The sequence below is a fragment of the Trachypithecus francoisi genome, unplaced genomic scaffold (assembly GCF_009764315.1).
Source record: "Trachypithecus francoisi isolate TF-2019V2 unplaced genomic scaffold, Tfra_2.0 Lachesis_group5, whole genome shotgun sequence".
NCBI lineage: Eukaryota > Metazoa > Chordata > Mammalia > Primates > Cercopithecidae > Trachypithecus > Trachypithecus francoisi.
This window is the reverse complement of record NW_022681470.1, coordinates 36822395-36841967: the sequence shown is the minus strand read 5'-3', so window position 1 is coordinate 36841967 and position 19573 is coordinate 36822395. Positions and strand designations below refer to the sequence as shown.

The following is a 19573-nucleotide window of genomic DNA, read 5'->3' as shown; positions in this document are numbered from 1 at the left end:
ATTAGGGTGGGGTGACCAGCCTTTCCCGCACCAGTAAACATCACACCTGGTAGAACCAATCTGTGGGCCCCATGTAAATCAGACACCACCTCTTGAAGCCTGCCTGTAAAATCTGCTGTGGTCCACCGCTTTTCCTTTTTCGGAACACCTCTCTTTCATGAGAGAGATGCTCTCCTCTCGCATTTCTTCTGCCTATTAAACTTTCCACTCCTTAACCCACTTCATGTATGTGTGTGTGTGTGTCGTTAATTTTCTCAGCTCGAGACGACGAACCCTGGGTATTCACCCCAGAAAACGATGCTGCTTCAAAATTACAATGAAATATCTTCAAACTGCTTAAGTAAAAAGAGGTAGCAACTTAAAATTTTATATAGAGCTAAAATATAACTCAAAAGTAAGAGCTGAAATAGACATTTTAAAACAAAGACTGAGAGTTTACATTAAAGGCCTGAAGTTAATGGAATACTCAGTGTGTACTTTAGGTAGATGCAACCGAGCTAGGAATGAAGGACAAGGATGCAGAAACAATGCACTCTATATTATTTTCTACTCTTTTTTATACTTTAAAAATATTTCATAATTAAACATGTAAGACTTAGAAAACCAGTAACGGGTGAAAAGTGTAACAAAATCAGAGCAAAATAAGCTCGTTCTTTTAGTAAAAACTTAAAAAATGGCTAATAATTCCCATAGCCCTTGTTATAGTCTTATTAAAATGTGGGGGGTTGGCCAGGTGCAGTGGCTCACACCTGTAATCCCAGCACTTTGGGAGGCCGAGACAGGTGGATCACCTGAGGTCAGGAGTTTGAGATCAGCCTGGCCAACATGGTGAAACCCCGTCTCTACAAAAAATACAAAAATTAGCCAGGCATGGTGGCATGCGCCTGTAATCCCAGCTACTCCAGAGGCTGAGACAGGAGAATCGCTTGAACCTGGGAGGCGGAGGTTACAGTGAGCCGAGGTGGCACCACTGCACTCCAGCCTAGGTAACAGCAAGACTGTCTCCACAAAAAAAAAAAAAAAAAAAAAAGTCAGGGGTGTTAGGCCTCAGCAGCAGGCCTGCCCTCCTTTCATTCTAATGTTCCCCTGCCTTTCTGACAGTGGGTCTTAAGGCCCTCCCATGAGAGGGTCCAACCCAATCTTGGGGGAAGGAATGCTGATGTCATGAAGCTTCCAGAAAAACCCAAGAGCAAAGAGTTCAGGGAGCTTCTGGATAGCTAAACCTGGAGGTTCCTGGAGGGTGGTAGCCCAGGGAAGGCATGGAAGTTCTGTGCCCCTTCCCCATACCCCACCCTATGTGTCTCTGTATCCTTTGCAATATCCTTCCTAATAAACCAGTAAACCTAAGTAAGTGTTTCCTGAGTTCTGTGAGCTGCTCCATCAAATTAATTGAACCCAAAGGTGGGAGCCCCAACTTGAAGCTGGTCCATCAGAAGTTCTGGCGGCCTGGACTTGCAACTGGTATGTGTGTGTGGAGGGGACAGGGGCAGTCTTGGGGACTGAGCACTCAATCTGTGGGATGTGACACTATCTCTGGGTAGAGAGTATCAGAACTGATTCAGAGGACACCCAGCTGGTGTCCACTGCTTGATGTGTAGGGGAAAAGTCCACACACATATGGTCATAGAAGTTTTCTTGTGTGGTGATGATTGCTGTGATGTGAGAGTAGAGGGAAAATGTGGTTTGAGAAAAATTTTATGTGTTATTAAAAAAAAATTGTTGTTTTAAATCTCAATCCCCCTAAAATGTAAAAACATTAGAATCTGAAAATACAAGGTTGACCAAATCTAATCATGGGAGAGGAGACTAGTTCATTTAGCATTTCTTGTTAATAATTAGCTCAAGAAGCTGACAGTATCATTTTGTTAAAAACAAATTAAGAAGAATGAGCTCATGCAAAAAGTTATATAGGTCAGGTCTCTCTGTAGGAAGCTAAAAGACATTTTACAACCAGCAAAGGGGATAGTCACATAATACATACTTTATTATTGTTGTTTACCAGTTGCTAAATTGCTTCAATTCTTATGCACAGTACTCCCCTCACCCAAACTGTAATAACCTTACCCCTGAAAAACAAATATTTTGTTTAGTATTTGAGAATTTCTGATAACTGTTAGAGAGATGTCTCTGCTTAACTGACCCTATTTGGCACCTACTGGAAGCCTCTGCTGTCAGGGTACTGATATGGTTTGACTGTGTCCTCACCTCAATCTCAACTTGAATTGTATCTCCCAGAATTCCCACGTGTGTGGGAGGAACTCAGGGGGAGGTAACTGTATCAGGGAGTCGTTCCCATGCTATTCTTGTGATAGTGAATAAGTCTCGTGAGATCTGATGGGTTTACCAGGGGTTTCCACTTTTGCTTCCTCCTCATTTTCTCTTACTGCTGCCATGTATTCATCTTTAAGATCTGAGCTCAAATGTTACTTCCTCAGAGAAGTCTGCTCTGACCATCCTCATTCGATCAGCTTCCTGTGGTTTTAACAGCTCCCTATTCTTCCATTTTTATGCTTAACTTACAATTACACACTTGTGTGTAAATGATATATTAATGGCTAGTTTCTGCCATCAAACTGGAAATCTATGAAGGTGGGGTCTGTGTCTGTTATGCTTACTATTGTAACATCAGTCCTTAATTAGCACAATTTTTGATTCAATGTATACATAGAGGTGATGTATAAGGGATATCATCAATTTAGCTGATAGGTTAGATGAATGCCTCTTAATATGCTTTTTTCTTTAATTCCTAAGAAGTAAAGGAAGTAACAACTTGGAAATTAATAACAATTCAGACTTTAAAACATGATAGAAATATGAGAACAAGTTCACTTTCTTGAGATGCGAAGATCTATGAAGAATTAGTTGATTAAAATCTTGTCTCTTATTTTACTGTGCAAATCACTTAATATCTTTGAATCTAAATTTCCTCATTTGTAAAACAAAGAACAACATTAGTCCTTCCTACCTCATTTAATTATTGTGAGGATCAAATAAGACATAAGACACCAGGCTCAGTGGCTCATGCCTGTAATCCCAGCACTTTGGGAGGCCAAGGCAGGCGAATCACTTGTGGTCAGGAGTTTGAGACCAGCGTGGCCAACATGGCGAAACCCCGTCTGTACTAAAAATACAAAAATTAGCTGGATGTGGTTGCAGGTGCCTGTAATCCCAGCTACTTGAGAGGTTGAGGCACGAGAATCACTTGAACCTGGGAGGCAGAGGCTGCAGCGAGCGGAGATTGCGCCACTGCACTCCAGCCAGGGTGACAGAGCGAGACTCTGTCTCAAAAAAAAAAAAAAAAAAAATCAAATAAGGCATAAGAATGATAAACTATAAAATACTAAGCAAATGTTATCTAGTACAGTTATTACTGAGTAAATGAAACACTAGAGAGGTACATACATGAGAATGGTGATAAATTTAAGTATTATACTTTTTTTTCATTATATAAATGTCAATATAGATAAGATAAAAGGTCCAGAATTAAAATGTTTAGAGTTAAACCTGATTTTTTTTTTTTTTTTGATAAACACTTTTCTAATGTTACAGAAATATATTGCAAAACCAAATAAATCATATCCAGGGAATGTTCTGGATAATGATAATAGTGATGATGAGGTAACAGCTAATATTTACTGAGTTATATATGAGGAACTATTCTAAGTGCTTTACACATATACTCATTTAATGTTCTTAATAACTTTATCAGGTAAGTACTATTATTGTTACCTTCACTTTGCATAAAAATGTTAGATAAATTTGTTCAAGATTACACATCAAGTAAGTGGCAAAACAAAGATTTAAACGTGGGCAGTCTGGCTCCAGAGTCCACACTGGTCTCTTTTCAATTCACTACCTTAAACTTTGCTTCCATTCAAGTTAATTTCTCAAGTTCTACTAAAATACTACTGATCAAGTTAAATGTTCATCTACTGAGTACAAAAGAAATAATCAACAAAACTGAGGGGTAGAAATGCAGCAAGTAAAGGCTTTAAGATTTTAATACCACAGACTTAAGAATAATTCTATCCCTTTTCCTTTTAGAATCTAACTACATTCTGAGTTTAAAAGATATGGGCAAAATAAAAACAGTTTGGTTGTATACACTGACCAGGATATGATCCACTCGGTCTCTTTTCTTTCTTCCAAATTTCATCATTTTCTGCCAATCTGTTTTGTGGTTTGGCTCCTTTTTAAGACTGAACAACTTGAGTACTTCACTTGCTATGAAGCTCTGTAGAAATAAGACAAATACACGAAACACAAACAATAGAATTCCTGAGTTTCATGTGTTTACAATGCAGTAAACAGATTCATGCTAAGAATATAATATTTACAATAAAATATCATACAAATTTCTTCCACTTAACAGTTCCACATAGCAATTTGAAGGGAAAAGCATCCCAAATGCTGAGACTTTATTCACTTACGAAACATATAAAAGTAAAACCTAGCTGGGCACGGTGACTCACGTCTGTAATCCCAGCACTCTGTGACACCAAGGCAGGAGAATCACTTGAGCCCAAGAGTTTGAGACCAGCCTAAGCAACATAGTGACAGACCTCATCTCTAAAAAAAAATATAAAATTAGCTGGGCATGATGGTACATGACTGTAGTTCTGGCTACTCAGGAGGGTGAAGTGGGAGAACTGATTGAGCCCAGGAGGTCCAGACTGCACTCCACTCCAGCCTAGGTGACAAAGTGAGATCTTGTCTAAAAATCACAACAACAACAAAGTAAAACCCGCTGATTAATCTGCAAAGAAAAATTACTTTAGAGTTTACTTAAGAACTACCATGCTGGGTGCGGTGGCTCATGCCTGTAATCCCAGCACTTTGAAAGACCGAGGCGGCAGATCACCTGAGGTCGGGAGATCAAGACCAGCCTGACCAACATGGAGAAACCCCGTCTCTACTAAAAATACAAAATTAGCTGGGTGGGGTAGTGCATGCCTGTAATCCCAGCTACTTGGGAGGCTGAGGGAGAAGAATCGCTTGAACCCAGGAGGCGGAGGTTGCAGTGAGCTGAGAACACGCCATTGTACTCCAGCCTGGGCAGCAAGAGTGAAATGCCATCTCAAAAACAAAACAAAACAAAAAAAACAAACAAAAAAACCTACCATTAGCTAACTTCAAGCTGGCAAAACTACTAAAGAAAGCATAAAATCTTGCAGTGAGCTGAGATCCGGCCACTGCACTCCAGCTTGGGCAACAGAGCGAGACTCCGTCTCAAAAAAAAATAAAAAAAATTAAAATTAAAATTAAAAAAAAAAAAGGCCAGGCACGGTGGCTCAAGCCTGTAATCCCAGCACTTTGGGAGGCCGAGACGGGCGGATCACAAGGTCTGGAGATCGAGACCATCCTGGCTAACACGGTGAAACCCCGTCTCTACTAAAAAGTACAAAAAACTAGCCGGGCGAGGTGGCGGGCGCCTGTAGTCCCAGCTACTCGGGAGGCTGAGGCAGGAGAATGGCGTGAACCCGGGAGGCGGAGCTTGCAGTGAGTTGAGATCCGGCCACTGCACTCCAGCTTGGGTGACAGAGCGAGACCCCGTCTCAAAAAAAAATAAAATAAAATAAATAAGAAAGCATAAAATAAATCTCTGAATTGGAAAAATCTCAAAGAAATTTTTGGGGACAATGTAATGTGAGAAAAGCAAAGACTTTATCTGGGATAGTTTATTTTGAAGCACCAAAACTCAAATATGTTAAATTAAAAAATATCAACACTTCAGTATGAGAAGCATAATAATTTTACCACTAACAATATTTGAACTATCACCCTTAAAAACTTTACAAAATGCTATGTCAATACTAAAATTTGTGGGCATTGTACGCTGTATTGATGCATGTAGTCTGACTGTTGGTATATATTATGTATCTTGTCTTACCTCAACTTAATGTTACTAATAATTTATTTTGTTACTTTTATGGTTGTTCTGTTAAAAAAAACAATGTTCTTAACAGGGGAAGGGACACATTTATGAATCAGAATCACCTGGAAAGATTCTCAAAGTACCAATGTGCCTGCAAATTCCATCACTCCCTACCTGTTCACAGACACACATAGCATTCAAGCATTTATCAATTGTGGAAGGGTAGAAGGAATGGAGTATATAGTGTGTTTTTAAAAAGCTACTTACTTTAAGCCAGGGGCTGGCCAACTTTTTCTATAAAACATCAGACTGTAAATATTTTAGGCTTTGTGGGCCATGTGGTCTTTGTCACAACTATTCAATTCCACTGTTGTAGCAGAAAAGCAGCCATATATAACATGTAAACAAATAGGTATGGCTGCGGTCCAACAAAACTTTATTTATAAAAACATACAAGGGCCTGGATTTGGCTCAGGGGCCATAGTTTGCCAACCCCCGAGGTAAGCATACATCCCATCTCACAAATATCTGTTGGTGTTCTATCAGTATAAAATATTTTTAAAGGCTTTCTGTGATCAAGTAAGTTTGGGAAATACAACCTTAAAGCTTTGTTACTCAGAGTGGTCCTGGGACCAGCAGGACCAGCATGACTTGAGAGCTTGTTGGAAATGCAGAATTTCAGGTCCTACTCCAGACCTACTAAATCAGAATCTCCATTTTAACAAGATCCTCAGATCATTCACATGCACATTAAAAGTTGAGAATCACTGCTCTGGAAATATAACCTTTGCTGTAAGGAAACATGTGACTAGGCAGAACAGATTGCCACCAATGGGACTTTAAAATTCACAGTCCTTGTAGCTTCTGGGCAAGGGTCTACAACGGTTTCTTAGATAACAAAATAAATATTTTTATGTATTATATTATTATCCTACATAGTTCAAAACCACATTACCAATTTGAAATCTCCAAAGTCAAAGATAGAGAAGTAACACCTTATGTGTCCAGGGCTGGCATACTGAAAAGATATATATATGACATGTATTCACATGTACTTTTAGAACATTATACCCGTCTCTAAAGCCCCCCAAACTTACCTAAAACTCCTATGAGTTGCAATAATTTATCTCCCTAGGTATTTCCTAATTTTTCTTAAATATTATAATTATGTATATAGAGAAAATGACTGGTAAATTTTTTTTTTTTTTGCACAAACTTGAGGATTCAGCCCTTTCACTCATTCCAATCTTTCCACTGTTCATGGATTCAGTGAGTCAACAAATCTTTATTGAATATCCACTATGGAACAGGTCCTGAAGACACAAAGGTTAATAATACAGAAGAGCACCTGCTTTTACAAATTTATAGATATGTGTAAATGAACAGCAAGTCAAAAAAGAAGACACTTTATAGTTTGCAGTTTACCTTGATTTCATCAAGGTTATTTGGATTTTTCACTCGTCGGAAATAACTAGAGTTGATTCTACATGGCTTCATCCAGACAGGCTGATTTAAGTTGGGATCCTCAGCAAATATTTCCTCAAAAATCTCTTTTGTTAAATCAAAAACCACCTTGATAAAGAAAAACAAAACAAAATGGCTAAGAATCAAATTTCAGACAATGGGAAAGAAGTTTAAAAACTAAAATTACCCTTTTATTTTACCTACCTGTTTGTAGACCCTTTTGCTAGTGCTTTCTATATCTAGGCCTTTACTGGCACAGCCAAGCAGTTTTGTAGGAATACTGATGCTGTGAAGATCATGGCCTAATTCTTTCCATTTCCAAAGTTCTTCTGCTGCATTATGCACAAGAATCTCTACTTCCTCTGCAGTATGGGGGACTGCCAATAATGTTTCACATGGTTGTTGGGTTACTCTTTTAGATTCTGCCATTAGAGGTACAATGGTTGCTTCTGCCTTATTTTTTTGGATCTTCTGAGAAGAGCTCAAACCAAAGTCTTCATCAAACCAGTCTTGATCATCTCCTAATGTGCTCAGGAACTCCCGGCTGAGCTCAAGTTCAGCAAGTCTCTTAGCAAGTTCTTCCTGCCCACTGGCACCAAATACTGGGCTCTCCTGTAGAAATGGAATCATTCAAACAGAGCACCATTTAGGGACCTCATATCATTTTTCTTTTTAATAAAGACAGAGTAAATGTACTATTTATATATTTAATATTTCTCTGTAAGTAAGCAGAATAAAAAACAATATGGTGGCCACTAATAAACAATCTTAAGAAAAAGTTATCCTGTTCCCTCAATTCTACTTATATAAACCTTACATATAATTGAATTTTTATAAAATGCTTATTGATTAGGGCTCTCCCCGCTTTTTGTATTATCATTATTCTGTTTCTAAACAACTGTCCATCTATGGGATATGGAAATGGGATATAAAATTTCTCACCTCCGGTGACCATCTGGCTCAAGTTATTCAAAGTCATTACTTTTGCTTAACTGTCCATGGGCAACATAGGCAAGCTGATAGTCTGAGTGCATGTCATAGTGGATATATTTCATTTTACCAGAATCAACATCACAACTGCTAACCTCTGCAGGCCAACCATGACTGAGTAGATATGTAAACAAACAATTTCACAGGCAAAAAAGAATTGGGTGGTGAGCCACTGGAAAACTCCATGGAATGAATTTGTTCAGTGAATCTGGAAGGAAATGTAATTTGTGGACAGTACAGGGGTTGTCAACTAAGCAGTTTAAATGGATATTTTAGTTCCCCAAAACCTGCCAGTGCTTGTGACAACCCTATATTGACTACTCATGACATAATAGAGGACAATTACACTTCAGCCAGGAAAAACAGCTACAAGGCCTTTAAAAACTTGTATAGTGATCCTTCTCTAATAAACAACAAGTCAAGGAAAAAAAAACCTATCAGGAGTTACAGAATTAAAATGTACTATATAGGCAAGGTAAGTTGCCTTGTTAAAAGTGTCAAAAGGTATACTGATACTTTTTCTAGATGAAATACTCACCGGTCTGGGACACATATCTGGAGAGGAAATCTCTTCTTTCTCATCTTCCAATTCAGACCTTAAGAAGCAACCTGAAACACTTGGTGACTGTTCCTCAACATTTTGGGATAGGTCTTGGGGTATTACTTTCTTTTGGTCATCACCAAGAAGCTCCTGATTGCTAAGCTGGATTTTCTCATCTCGGGTTTTTTTGATTTGTTGTAGTTGATTGACTGTGTCCTTTACAAAGACTTTTAGTAAACTATCTGTCAGTAAGCTGATTGTTTCCAGTTGTTCTTTTGACTTTTTTTCCTCATTCAGTGATGACTTCAGTTGGGCTTCCAGTTGGTTTTTTTCTCTTGTTAAAAGATCCAGAAGTGGTGTAGAAAGCTTTTCTGAAGTTTTAGCATATAGGTTGTCTTCCTGTTCTGTAAACTGCTGTTGCTTCTGCAATTCTTCAGAAAAGGTATTGTCTAAAGTATCCTCTTCTGCAGCAATGGAAACCTTTTCTGTGGCATCAGAAATGAGGTCTTTGTTTTCCTTTGAAGAAATCTGTGAATCCACTGAAGACTGCTGGTGAACATGGGCTTCAAGTACCCCAGAAATGTCCTGTACATTGTCTGTTTCTATTTTAAGGCTTCTATTTCTATTAACTGAGGCTTCTCTATCATTCACACTAGGTAGGGATTTCTCATAAAAATATTCACTGGCATCCTTTTCTCTGTCTTTTGGACCCTCTGTATCATTTTGCTCTTGATTATAGTACTGATATTGTTCATCTGAGTAAGAGTCTTCATCTTCATTAATGTCTACATAGTCATCAAAATTTTCTGGAATGTGAGATATTTTTTGAGGAGGAGCAAAAATACCGTGCTTTTCTTTGCACTCAAAATATGCAATGCCATCATATGTTCCATTGTTATTTCCTTCAGGTTTATCTAACTCCACTCCCGCCCAAAATCCTTTAGCAAAACTAGTCTCACCTTTGAATCGAAGAATTCCTGGCTGAACATTTCCAATCAACACCCTATCACCAATGTGGAAATCAAATAACTCATCTGCAGTAGGAACTGAAGCCAAGGAAGGGGATTCAGTAACTTGCCGTTCATGCTCCACATCGCTGCGCTCCTTATTTTTCATCAGCTCAGTAGGGGACTTGAGTTCCAACAGCCTGTCAGAGTGAACACTGCTATGGATAGAAAGGCTTTTCTCACTTAGGCACTCACTGATTTCCTCATTACTACCAAAGCTAGTGGCTCCACTTGTGGAGCTCCTCATTGGCTGTGGCTTATCTCTGCAAGACTGAGAGTCTTTCCTGAGTGACAGCAAAGATGACACCTCAAAATCATCTTTGTATAATTCAGCTGAAATTTCTTTCTTGAAAGAAGACACTTCAGAATCTTCAGAGTATGGTATCTCTTTAGGAGCAAAAAGATGTTCTGACCAAGACAAATCTTTTTCCTTTGTGTTCTTTTGTTCATGAATGTCTTTTCCTGATTGGATGTTTGGACTATGATTCACATCTTGATCTGACTGTCTCTCTTTTAACATTTCCTCACTTTTATGGAGATTTTCAATAGCTAATTCAACTAGGTCTTTCTGAACATTTTCAGAATCCAAAGGAAGATCTTTCTTTGAAAGAATTTCAGATGAGTCTCCCTGTTCTAGGACTAATTTCAGTAAGACATCAGATTTACCTTCTTTAGAAAAGGCATCTTCAATCTTACTCTTCTTAAATTTTGTGTATTCTATTTCTTGTATTTCTGATTTTTTACTAGATTCTTCAACCTTGCCATCTGACACATCAAGAATTCTACTAGCGGCATTTAATTCTTTGAGAAGATGTAATGCAGGTACATTTTCTAGAGAATCTCCAGATTCTTCCCTGATTTTCCTTGATGATTTGAGAACTGGAGATGGGGTCTGAAAATCTTCTGTTCGACTGTCCCATTCATTTACTCTCTTTGCATATGCAGATAAAGACCTTTCTGATATGGATCTCTCAGAATCTGACAGTGAAGCATCTTAAAGAAAAAACAAATCACCACATCAAAATGATTTAATCACAATCTTTCAATTTTGTGAACCAAAGTTTAGAGAAAAGCCAAATTTTAGTGGAAAAAAAAAAACCCTCTAGTCAATAAATATGACCTGTTTTGGCTACTTTATAAGTTTTTCTTTTAAGAGAATATCATCTGTATCAACATTTAAAATTGCTTAAAATTCTAAAGTTTGGAATAATTTCTTAAGCATTGTCTTAACTTATAAAGTGAAGAAAAATATATCTTAAGTTGATGGAGCCATTGCTTTGCACATTCATCCTCAAATCATGCAAAAATAGAACTGTATGATGGTTATTACAAACATTTTTCAAACAGGAAACTAGTGAAGGAGAAACAGACTTCCATATATACTTCTAAAAGAATACATTTTCCTAGGAAGTTCAACTAAGCTCTTGAATTAAAAAGAAAACAGATCAACTATTTCTGCAAATATAGCACTTTAAGAGCTAAACTTGCAAAATATGATCAAAGTACAATATAATTAGTTAACAAACCAAGAGTTAAAAGTTTTAAATTCAAATATCTTTTTTTTTTTTTTTTTTTTAAGAGCAAGAATCTTGCTCTGTCATCTAAGCTGGAGTGCAGCGGTCACAGCTCTGTGTAGCCTTGAACCTGGGCTCAAGCAATCCTTAGCCTCAGCCTCCTAAGTACCTGGGATTATAGGCACGAGCCACTGTGCCTAGCCAAATCTCTGTTTTGTCACTGATGTTTCTTTGCGCCTCAGTTTTATTTTCTCACTGAATTGCATTTTATTTTTTTGAGATAGTGCCTCACTTTGTCACCCAAGCTGGAGTGCAGTGGCTGATCACAACTCACTGTAGACTCAACTTCTTGGGTGTAAGCGATCTTCCTGCCTCAGCCCCACAAATAGCTGGGACTATAGGTGTGCACCACCATGCCCAGCTAATTTTGTATTTTTTGTAGAGATGGAGTTTCACCAGACTGCCCAGGCTGGTCTCAAACTCCTGAGCTCAAGTGATCTGCCTACTTCAGCCTCTCAAACTGTGGGAATTATAGGCGTGAGCTGCTGCGCCTAGCCTACATTGTATTTTCAATAATTAACTTTCTTTTGGTTAAACTGAAAAAATGTGTACAGCTATTTACCTGAGAAACAGTTAGGCTGAAAATACACATAACCAGATAAAAAATCTGGTTAGGGGAAATTTAGAGATGCTGATGATATACTCAGCTATTTAATCATTATGCTTCGGTTTTTCTAATAAATTTTGAACAATAAAGACTGATTCAGCTGAGTGTGGTGGCTCATGCCTGTAATCTCGGCACTTTGGCTGAAGTGCTGGTAATTTTCAACCAGGCTGAGGTGGGAGGACTGCTTGAGCCCAAAAGTTCGAGACCAGCCTGGGCAACAATGGTGAGACACCTATCTCTTAAAAAAAAAAAAAAAAGATGAGCTGGGTGTGGTGGCCTGTGCCTGTGATCCTGGTCCTGGTTACATGGGAGGATTGCTTGAGCCCAGGAGGTCAAGGCTGCGGTAAGCTATAATCATGCCATTGCACTCCAGCTTGGGTGATAAGAGTGAGACCCTGTCACAAACAAAAAAATACCCCAAAAAACCAAACCAAACAAACAAAAAGGATTCATATAATTTACACATAGCCAATAAATCACTTTAAAATATAAAAGTAACTTTAAAATGTTAAATAATGTAATTAAGAAATTCACTTTTTAATAAAAAAGTATAGAGGTAGAATTTTGTAGGCCTCTGCATAAATCCTTAGACTATGTAGCTACAAGTTAATTATTTTTTCTAGTTACATACCAACATGTTCAGCAATAGACTCCAGGGATCCTCTAGAACGTTCTGAGTCTGTCAGTGATTTCCAATTCTTTGCTGTTTCAGATCTGACATGTAAAAATTAATAAGCAGAAATAAATATATTACTATAATAACTGGTAACAAAAAGCAGACATTCTTAGACAACTGCTTCTTTTCTCTTCTCCACAGTAGGTATGTCAATCTATGCCACTTTCATCAAGCCTATTTCTAATTCTCATCACTCTCACTAAATGAGCTTGCCTTTGTCACTAGATAACAAAAACAGAGGCCATCAGGCATGAACTTTACCTTCAAACTTTTACCTACAAGTTTATCCATATTCACAGCCATCCTAACTGCCTTTCCTTCTGTCTGCAGGATGAAAAGTTGTCTCTCTCTCATTTGTTCAAAGCTATTTGTTCAAAACCACCCCATATTACTGTCCTCTCTTGTTCTTTATAGATAACAGAAGAGGCTACATTCATTCTCTTTATTTTCTTGACTTCATTTGCTAAACTGTTAATACTTGGCTTTTACTTCCTACCTTTTTTTTTTTTTTTGAGGCAGAGTCTCACTCTGTCCCCCGGGCTGGAGTGCAGTGGCCGGATCTCAGCTCACTGCAAGCTCCGCCTCCCGGGTTCACGCCATTCTCCTGCCTCAGCCTCTCGAGTAGCTGGGACTACAGGCGCCCACTACCTCGCCCGGTTAGTTTTTTGTATTTTTTAATAGAGACGGGGTTTCACAGTGCTAGCCAGGATGGTCTCGATCTCCTGACCTCGTGATCCGTCCGTCTCGGCCTCCCAAAGTGCTGGGATTACAGGCTTGAGCCCGCGGCTTGAGGCCGCGCCCGGCCTACTTCCTACCTTTTTATAATGCCCTAAAATGTTGCTATTTTATCATCTTGAGTACCTGGCTCCCATTTATTCCCTCTTAATGCTATCTCCTCTGGGTGATTTATGGCTTCAACCACTATCTATGTGCTTATCATCCTCATATTTCTAACCCTGTTAACTTTCCTCATAGTTTCACTTAAACAACAGGCACTTAAAGTTAACACTTAAAACCAAAATCATAAGCCTCTCACAGAAAACCACCTTTTGCATTTACATTAATGAAAACTTGACCCAATCAACTACCTAAGAGAAACCTGGGAGTCATCTCAGACTTGCCCTGCTACCCCATCTAGCACTTTAACTAGTCAAGTCTACGGTTTTTTTTTTTGTTTTGTTTTGTTTTTTGAGATGGAGTCTTGCTTTGCTGCCCAGGCTGGAGTGCAACAGCGCAATCAGCGCAATCTCAGCTCACTGCAACCTCCATCTCCCGGGTTCAAGCAATTCTCCTGCCTCAGCCTCCTGAGTAGCTGCAATTACAGGCGCATGCCAGCACACCGGGCTAATTTTTGTATTTTTAGTAGAGATGGGGTTTCACCATGTTGGTCAGGCTGGTCTCCAACTCCTGATCTTGTGATCTGCCCACCTCAGTCTCTCAAAGTGCTGGGATCACAGGCGTGAGCCACCGTGCCTGGCTCAAGTCTACTTTTTAATTCTTCACTATCCTAAAATATGTCTCCTATTTTCTATTCTTTTTTTTTTTTTTTTTTTTGAGACGGAGTCTCGCTCTGTCGCCCAAGCTGGAGTGCAGTGGCTAGATCTCAGCTCACTGCAAGCTCCGCCTCCCGGGTTCACGCCATTCTCCTGCCTCAGCCTCCTGAGTAGCTGGGACTACAGGCGCCCGCCACCTCGCCCAGCTAGTTTTTTGTACTTTTTAGTAGAGACGGGGTTTCACTGTGTTAGCCAGGATGGTCTCGATCTCCTGACCTCGTGATCCGCCCGCCTCGGCCTCCCAAAGTGCTGGGATTACAGGCTTGAGCCACCGCGCCCGGCCCTATTTTCTATTCTTAATACTGCTTACTTGAGGTCTGGCTTCAGACTATTTTTCTTCCTGTTTCTAAGCTTACTCTTTTCTATCTTTCCTCTATATTGTGGTCAGAAAGATTTCTGTAAACACAAATATGACTGTGTCACTCTCTGGTTAAAATCCTTCAGTAGCTTGATTAAGAAAATTACAAAGCCATTCAATAACGTACCATGTAGAAATTAAAATGTACACTTCATAATATAATGGAAAAATATATATGTAACAAAAACACACACAAAATCTGAGCATAAAAAATCCTAGAAGGAAACATATCTAACTGTTGACATTTGCTATTTTGGGATACTTAGGTATGATATGATTTAAACTCTTTTCTTTTTACTGCTTCCCTAGAAATAGTAACAATAATAATAATAATAGTAGCAGCTAATGCACGATGCTTACTGTGTCCTATGCCCTGTTAAGTCTTTTAACCCTCATAACAAGTGTATTAATCAGGTATTATTATTACTCCTTTTTAATAGGCTATGAATCCCTATTAAAAAACTGAAGCACAGCGGGGTTAAATAACTTGCCCACAGTTACAGAACCAGCTAGAAATGGAGCCAGGATTCAAATTTAGGTAATGCTAAATTAATTGTAATGAGCCTGCAATACCTCTCTAACAAAAATGTCTCAAAATACTTTTTAAAGAAACCTTCAAAGGCTCCACATTTTCTAAAAGGTAAAACACAAACTGCTAAGAACAAATGAGTACAAGGTTTTCACAGTTTGGCTTTTATTTACTGTTCCTTCTGCTAACTCCAGCAATATCCTATCATGTTCAGCTTCTATGATATGGCAATCCGTTTTTTTTTTTTTTTTGCTTTTAGTCATTCATGAATAACATTCTTTCTGAAATGACCCCTATTTCTCAATTGAACTGATCTGTCTGACACCTATTTCTCAATTGAACTGATCTGTCTAACCTTTTTGTTCAAAATTTAGTTTAAATATTATAACCTGGCTTCCTAATACACAATATTATATATTCTAATGTTGTAACTTAGTATCTTCTGTATTTGCTTACTGACTGCATACTATCCCATCACTTGCAGAGAACCGTCATTTACTGAGTTATTCATCTATTTTTGGACATAAAAATTGTTTCCAATGTTTTATTATATAAAGAATGTTATGATAAATATATTCATGCAAATAGGGATTTTCAGTATCCCACATTTTCTCAATTTAGACTTCCAGAAATACATTACTGGGTCAAATTCAGTACCCCACATTTTCTCAATTTAGACTTCCAGAAATACATTACTTCCAGAAATACATTTTTGACTTTTTTTTTTTTTTTTTTTGAGACGGAGTCTCGCTCTGTCGCCCAGGCTGGAGTGCAGTGGCCGGATCTCAGCTCACTGCAAGCTCCGCCTCCCGGTTTACGCCATTCTCCTGCCTCAGCCTCCCGAGTAGCTGGGACTACAGGCGCCCGCCACCTCGCCCGGCTAGTTTTTTTTGTATTTTTTTTTAGTAGAGACGGGGTTTCACCGTGTTAGCCAGGATGGTCTCGATCTCCTGACCTCGTGATCCGCCCGTCTCGGCCTCCCAAAGTGCTGGGATTACAGGCTTGAGCCACCGCGCCCGGCCCATTTTTGACTTTTGAAACATAGCCAAACTGTTTTTTTCAAAGGTCCACATCAATTTATGCTACTACTAGCAATGTTGGAAAGTACCATTTTCATTGTACCCATCAGACTGCAGGATTAAAAATGTATTTTAAAATCAATACCTTACATATGTAATTTTTGATTGTAATACATAACAGTTTTAATTTACTGACACTAAAAATAGAAAATAGTATTTTTACTTCTATAATTTCAGTTACTTAAAAGGTAACTTCTACTGAAAATATTCCCTTATTCCTTTTCCAAACAAGGCAGAATACAGACAATTATCAAAAATTTCTACCTGTGTAGTGGTGTGAGGGGTTTGATCTTGGGTTTTTCAGAAGCTGAGGAGAGTGTTTTAATCTGAGGCTTGGCTGTTGGTGACGTTTCCAAATCTCGGCTAAGCTCGGCTTCAGTTTTCTTAATAAATTCATCATACGACTAAGTTCAGAAAAATCAGAGGAGTCACTAGGCATAATTTTAAAAACTTATTTTAAATTATAAAATAGTATATTTTAAGGTAAAATACTCAAACAGTAAAGAAGATGCAATATAAAAATCTTCCTCCTTGCCCCCTCAGTGTCATTCTCCAGAACTCTATAGTTATTTGTACATCCTTCTCAAAATAATCTATAAGCAAGATATATAATTGTAATTCCAGTATCAATTAAGAAACGACATTGTGAATCTACAGAAATTTAATACTATGAAGCAATAATTAATACCTTGCCACATTAAAAAACTTCTTTAACTGACTGTATTTGCTAAAGAGTGTACTACTACTTTCATGATATTTTTTTTTTTTTTTTTTTTTGAGACGGAGTCTTGCTCTGTCGCCCGGGCTGGAGTGCAGTGGCGGATCTCAGCTCACTGGAAGCTCCGCCTCCCGGGTTTACGCCATTCTCCTGCCTCAGCCTCCCCAGTAGCTGGGACTACAGGCGCCCGCTACCTCGCCCGGCTAGTTTTTTGTATTTTTTTTTAGTAGAGACGGGGTTTCACCGTGTTAGCCAGGATGGTCTCGATCTCCTGACCTCGTGATCCGCCCGTCTCGGCCTCCCAAAGTGCTGGGATTACAGGCTTGAGCTCATGATATTTTTAAGAAGTTAGCCATTCTGTTCTGAGTTTCAACGGCAGTAAGTTTCTTATGGGCTATTACTGGAAGTGTTCAGGTAAAAGTTGAATGATGTTCTCTGGTGATGAGATGAGAAGGGATTCTTGCAATAAGTAGGAGATTCAGTCTGATTCTACAATGAATGTCATGTTCTAGGAAAACGGGGCTGGCAGAATGTGCATAATAGAAAAGCAGAATGTGTGTAATAGAAAAGTAGTGTGAGGCAGAACATCTAAGAGACTATGCAGACAGTAGAGGCAAGAGGTCATAAGGGCCCCAACTAGCCCGGAGGCAGTAGGAATGGAAAGGAACAAATAAGAAACTTTATTTAAAAAATCCATGAGAACTAGTGACTCAATGGACAGGGAAAAACAGAATAAGGAAGACATCCCAGCCTGGGACAGAATCAGGAAGGCTGCTACAGCTTGGGGGAAAATTCAAGTTAAGTTATCATTTAGAATCTATTCAAATAGTACAAAGAGTTATACTATTTAATAAGTTGTGTGGCATGAAACACCATTCTGTGAAATAAGGGAAGGGAAAGGGAAAGGGGAAGGGAAGGGGAAAAGGGAAAGGGGAAGGGGAAGGAGGAAAGAAAAGAAGAAAAAAAGGGGAAAGGGAAAGGGGAAGGAAGAGGAAAGAGGAAAGCTGGGGAAGGGAAGCAGCAACAATTCCAAACGGTAAAATTATTTACCTGGTAATTCTCTGCTTACAAGGGTATAGATACCAATCTTTCTTTCAAAGGCCTAATCTTTCTTATTTAGAAAAAAAAAATCTAATACTTTATTTTAATATTTATTTTTTAGAGGTGGGGGTCTTGCTATGTTACCCAGGCTGGAGTGCAGTAGCTATTCACAGGTGCAATCATGGTGCACTACAGCCTCAAACTCCTGGCTTCAAGCAATTCTCCTGCCTCAACCTCCTGAGTATCTGGGACTTCAGAACACACCCCTATATATAGCCAATTTTAATATTTATTTTAATACTTATTTTAATATTTAAATTTAAAATTTAATGTTTAGGCCGGGCGCGGTGGCTCATGACTGTAATCCAGCACTTTGGGAGGCCAAGGTGGGTGGATTACAAGGTCAGGAGATTGAGACCATCCTGGCTAACACGGTGAAACCCCGTTTCTATGTATTGTATACTAAATATACAAAAAGTAAGCCGGGCATGGTGGCAGGCGCCTGTAGTCCCAGCTACTCAGGAGGCTGAGGCAGTAGAATGCTGTGAACCCAGGGGGCGGAGCTTCCAGTGAGCACAAATCGCTCCACTGATCACTCCACTGAACTCCAGCCTGGGCGACAGAGTGAGACTCTGTCTCAAAAAAAAAAAAAAAATAAATAAATAATAAATAAAATTTAATGTTTTAAGCAAGAATGTCCTTAGACACCCTCAGATTTTTTTTAAGAGAATAAAATGCGGCACCACACTAGTAATGAGGAATCCTAATCCATTACTTTATTAACAACATTAAAAACATTTTAGATGTCACATACACATTAGCCTTGACATTAAACCCCTTTCTTCCTATGTCTAACCTCTAACTGCTTGATCAGACTGGCTTCTTGGGCTTTCAGTCTTTCCTTTTGCCTTTTTTTCTGTTCCTTCTTCAACTGGTTCACAACTGATTTTCTTTTCCGCAACTCATCCTTCAGAGCTCTGATCCTACCTTCAATGTCACTCTGGTCAGATGTAGTTTCTGAAAGAGATACAAAATCTTTTATTTATAATTTTGACTTAAGCATAATGTTAACTCAGTAACTACTAATAAAAAGCTGTAATGTAATATTCCATTTAAATAAAGCCAATCTAATAATTAAAATATGAGCTTCTGAAAAAAATGTATTACTAAAATGCATCCCTATAATTTCCCCCCCTGCCACACACACTTTATTTTTGGCTTGGTTCCTCCTATTTATTTTCACTTTCTAATTGTACTACTTGAAATTATAAATAAATCTTGCGATACGTTGTCTTGGTAAGACATGCAGCTGGAAGTTGAGAAATTTTTAGACTGATGAAATTTGGATATTCTGCAAGAAATTACTTATGGTGACAAGATAATCATATTTACCTATCTTTTGCCTTGGTTATTAATACATAATTTAATAGTTTTTAAGTCGTATTAAAATCAAACTAGAGTTTTACCACTTCAAATTGCTTGTGATTCATTAGCTGATGGCTTAATATCACATTAAAAAGAGAGAAACTATAAAGAAACAGACTCTGCTGTAATCTTTCTT

General features: G+C 38.5%; 1 protein-coding gene and 1 long non-coding RNA gene across 8 annotated transcripts in view; both read right to left on the bottom strand.

Moving 5' to 3' along the window:
* Nucleotides 1–19573, bottom strand: part of CEP350 (centrosomal protein 350) — a 163318-nt gene that overhangs the window by 11065 nt on the left and 132680 nt on the right. For all 7 annotated transcript variants that reach the window (XM_033196367.1, XM_033196370.1, XM_033196371.1 and 4 more), the window contains 7 exons: nt 18869–19029; nt 16518–16657; nt 12690–12772; nt 8868–10870; nt 7544–7951; nt 7301–7447; nt 4112–4234 (listed from right to left, as the gene is read on the bottom strand). In XM_033196367.1, coding sequence (XP_033052258.1) covers nt 4112–4234; nt 7301–7447; nt 7544–7951; nt 8868–10870; nt 12690–12772; nt 16518–16657; nt 18869–19029 — 3065 coding nt within the window. The remainder of the gene's footprint in view (nt 1–4111; nt 4235–7300; nt 7448–7543; nt 7952–8867; nt 10871–12689; nt 12773–16517; nt 16658–18868; nt 19030–19573) is intronic.
* Nucleotides 15410–15812, bottom strand: LOC117074693. The gene is made up of 2 exons (XR_004433672.1): nt 15500–15812; nt 15410–15467 (listed from the first exon to the last, which is right to left on the bottom strand). It is a non-coding gene; the product is annotated as an uncharacterized LOC117074693 (long non-coding RNA).